The sequence below is a fragment of the Aedes aegypti genome, chromosome 1 (genome assembly GCF_002204515.2).
Source record: "Aedes aegypti strain LVP_AGWG chromosome 1, AaegL5.0 Primary Assembly, whole genome shotgun sequence".
NCBI lineage: Eukaryota > Metazoa > Arthropoda > Insecta > Diptera > Culicidae > Aedes > Aedes aegypti.
This window is the reverse complement of record NC_035107.1, coordinates 50,849,982-50,853,052: the sequence shown is the minus strand read 5'-3', so window position 1 is coordinate 50,853,052 and position 3,071 is coordinate 50,849,982. Positions and strand designations below refer to the sequence as shown.

The following is a 3,071-nucleotide window of genomic DNA, read 5'->3' as shown; positions in this document are numbered from 1 at the left end:
GGCTATAGCAACCAAACTTTTCCTGCACCCACTTCGCGCTTTCTCGTGGTAAGTAAATAGTAGAAATTTAAGCTTGAGCTTGATTGGTCGCCCGTGGTTACTACTCCAGTATCGCCAAGTAAGCTGCACTTACACAAGGAACCAACCAGATGACTGCTTGGGATTAACATACACCCTCAGTGTATAAGTGCTGGTGATCTTCTATTTTTGGGCAACAATAGGGCGCTTGCAGCAAACAAAAGTGTGCCCAACGGCTCCCTTTGATTTTGCTGGGTAACGCTTAGAAACGGAAAACAGGTTACAGAACGTTTCCCAGCAAAATCAAATGGGTCCGTTGGGCACACTAAACAAAGGCTGCAAGTGCCCTATGGTGCCTGCCACGTCAGAATGCAAACCAATGAGGGGAAGGGGAAGGAGTTGATGATGTATTCAACTGTCTCCCACGGACGAGCTGTCATTATGTTAAATGAAATGCCATTCAGTCAACGGAATGAAATCTGTTTTTATCATTTACTATATCAAAATTAAGATATTAAAGCGCAATAAAATCGTGTTACACTTCGAAAAATGTGCTCTTTCGATCAAGCTACAAATATATGCGAATTTTTCATCACTAAACAACCCAATTGAATTCATTTCAGTGCACTTTTTCAGCCGTCGAATCATAGGCCAGGAGAAGTGGATGAACTTGTCATTCATTTTTCTGTCAATTCTCATACAAAATCTACTTTCTCTGACAGAATTTCACTCTAGGTGAATCACTTCCCCTGGCCTATTTGGGACACCCTAATGAAATGTTCACGAATGAACACACCTAGAAAAAGTTCATTCGTGTGTCACCACAAAAATGTAAACATTTCATCTGTCAAAGATAGGGAAAAAAATCCAGTTGCCTTCGCGTACGTCGATACGTCTCTATCTGCTTCCAAAATACGGGACATATTCCGGATTGTTTTTGATTATCCGGTGTTGCTCAGTCCTGCTTTTTTCCTTTCTGAATCCTCTTGACTGTCCATTACGTGTTTCGATGCGTATTCTTCCGGCAGGTAGCAGTTCCGTTTTGGTTTGATTTGTTCGGACGAACATCAGTTTCGGGCAGCAGGTAGTGATGATCACCAATCTGGTAATGACCCGGTTACGGCACCTGCTGGTCACCGTAGCTGCCCTTCTGAAGCGCATCCTCTGCTGCTGTTCCCGCCGCAGGAAAGGTTCGACCAGCGATGGGGCCGGGGCTGGCGATGCCGCGCTTAGTTCCGTGGACGTGGTGCGCGATTCCGGAACTAGATTTAAGGTAGGTCGGATGTGCAGGGCTGGTAGCAGGGCTCTTTAATTTATTACAAGTCGCTGCAGTCTCCATTTTTATTGGAAGGTCTTTATAGTCTCTTATTTTCACCTAAATATTCTCTAAAGTCACTCTTTACCCTTTTCTCCTTGTGAATAAAACATGGTGTAAAATTATAGAGGCTAAACCTGGAAATATCAGAGTCGCTACTAGTCCCAAAAGTAGGATCTTGAATTAATCGCCTTTCCTTTGTAGAATGTCGTGGAAAAAGACTGGAACTCGTGGGACGATTCCCCCTCGACAGTGGAGGAGCACATCGAGCGTTACCGGGAGCAGCTGGCTGCTCCGCCTCCGCCTAAGGAACCGCCCCCGGAGGAGCAAATCGATTTCTTCGAAGACATGGCACCGAAGACATTCAGTCAGCCGAAACTGTTCATCGCAGAGGACCGACCGCTCGACGGAAGTGGGTCGCAATTTTCACGCCTAACGGCCCAGATCGACATTCCGGTGGAGGATGGACTGACCGATTGGAACGACGATGGGACGCGGGCCGGATGGGACGACGCCGACGAAAATACCACCAAACAGCTGATCCGGGAAACGCGAAAGGAGCTCCGGCAGCAACGGCAGATGCAGCACCATCGTGGGTATTACAAGTGAGAGTGGTCTTTTCGCTTTTCTGTATTTAATAATTCGGTAAGTTTATTTTTTGCGTAATTTTAGTTAACTTTCTCTCGATTTGCCGAGGGAATGGATTCGCGTTGAGTCATTATAGTTTTTATGTGATTTTTAGTAGAATTATATTCGAGCATTTGAAATGCCTGGAGATGTTTTTTCGGAAGGTAGATGGGAAAGAACGGTATCCTTCTTGGTTCGACTTTTGGATAGAAGCACTTTTAATAGGGTCCTAAAGCCCTGTCCCAATTTTAGTGCCAAACGCTTAAGTTTAGGCCAAAAACACATGTTTACTCAATTTTCTAATGTTTTCCGTTGGTTTAAGCCCAAAAAACATTTTTTTAGATTTTGTCACATCCTTTGGCTTAAACTCAAATTTTGGGTGTATTTTGTTTTCCGTGTCCCTTACGAAATGTCAGATAGGAACAACCCCAGTGGTCGAACTAAAACCCCTGTGGTGTTTTTGTCGACTAAGCGAACGTCAAACATGATCAAAAGTGTCAAGGTTCATTCATGGACCAAATTTTTAAATTAAGTTTAAACATGATATAGCCGTTATTTGAGCGGGAAAAATTGCTAAAGTAGCTACAGTAACATGCTTTTTCGTGTTATTAAATAAAAACATTATTTCATTAAAAATTTTAGGACCCAATTGGAATTTTTTTTTCCTTGTCTGTAGAGCCTTTTACCCACTGCGTCCAATAATTAGGAATATTGTGGTACGACCCATATTTAATTTTGTGTTCATCAAATATCCTCTTACAATTGAGATGTGGTGGACAATGGTTGATGGAGCACGTTATCCCAACGAGGCTCAACTCGTTTTATAAAGTTTATTACCCTGTTTGGATTGCATTGCCAAACTTCGGAGGGCTCCAATAACCCTTTTCCAAATATTGACAACCTTTGATTGAACAATGCTCCACAGCTGCAAAGCAAGTGTTCAGCGGTTTCGTTTTCGTTCAAACAAAATCGACATTCTGAGAATTGGATTTTTCCAATCTTGTAAAGGTAATATCTGCTCGGGCAGTGACCAGTCATCAGACCGGTTATTACCCTGGTATTCTTTTTATTAAGATTTAATATGGCCCGGGCTTTTGACAGACTGGGTCTA

General features: G+C 43.0%; 1 protein-coding gene across 1 annotated transcript; it reads left to right on the top strand.

Moving 5' to 3' along the window:
* Window positions 1–854: 854 nt before the first annotated feature.
* LOC5573521 lies at window positions 855–2,104 on the top strand. The gene is made up of 2 exons (XM_001660868.2): window positions 855–1,291; window positions 1,538–2,104. The coding sequence occupies exons 1-2, from the start codon at window positions 1,109–1,111 to the stop codon at window positions 1,940–1,942; spliced, it is 588 nt and encodes a 195-aa protein (XP_001660918.2). The 5' UTR covers window positions 855–1,108; the 3' UTR covers window positions 1,943–2,104.
* Window positions 2,105–3,071: the final 967 nt, after the last annotated feature.

Excerpts from the sequence above, each read along its gene's own strand:
- LOC5573521 (XM_001660868.2), top strand. The coding sequence starts at position 1,109 with ATGATCACCAATCTGGTAATGACCCGGTTACGGCACCTGCTGGTCACC. Across the intron at positions 1,292-1,537 it reads ATTCCGGAACTAGATTTAAG|AATGTCGTGGAAAAAGACTG; the intron begins GTAGGTCGGATG and ends TTTCCTTTGTAG.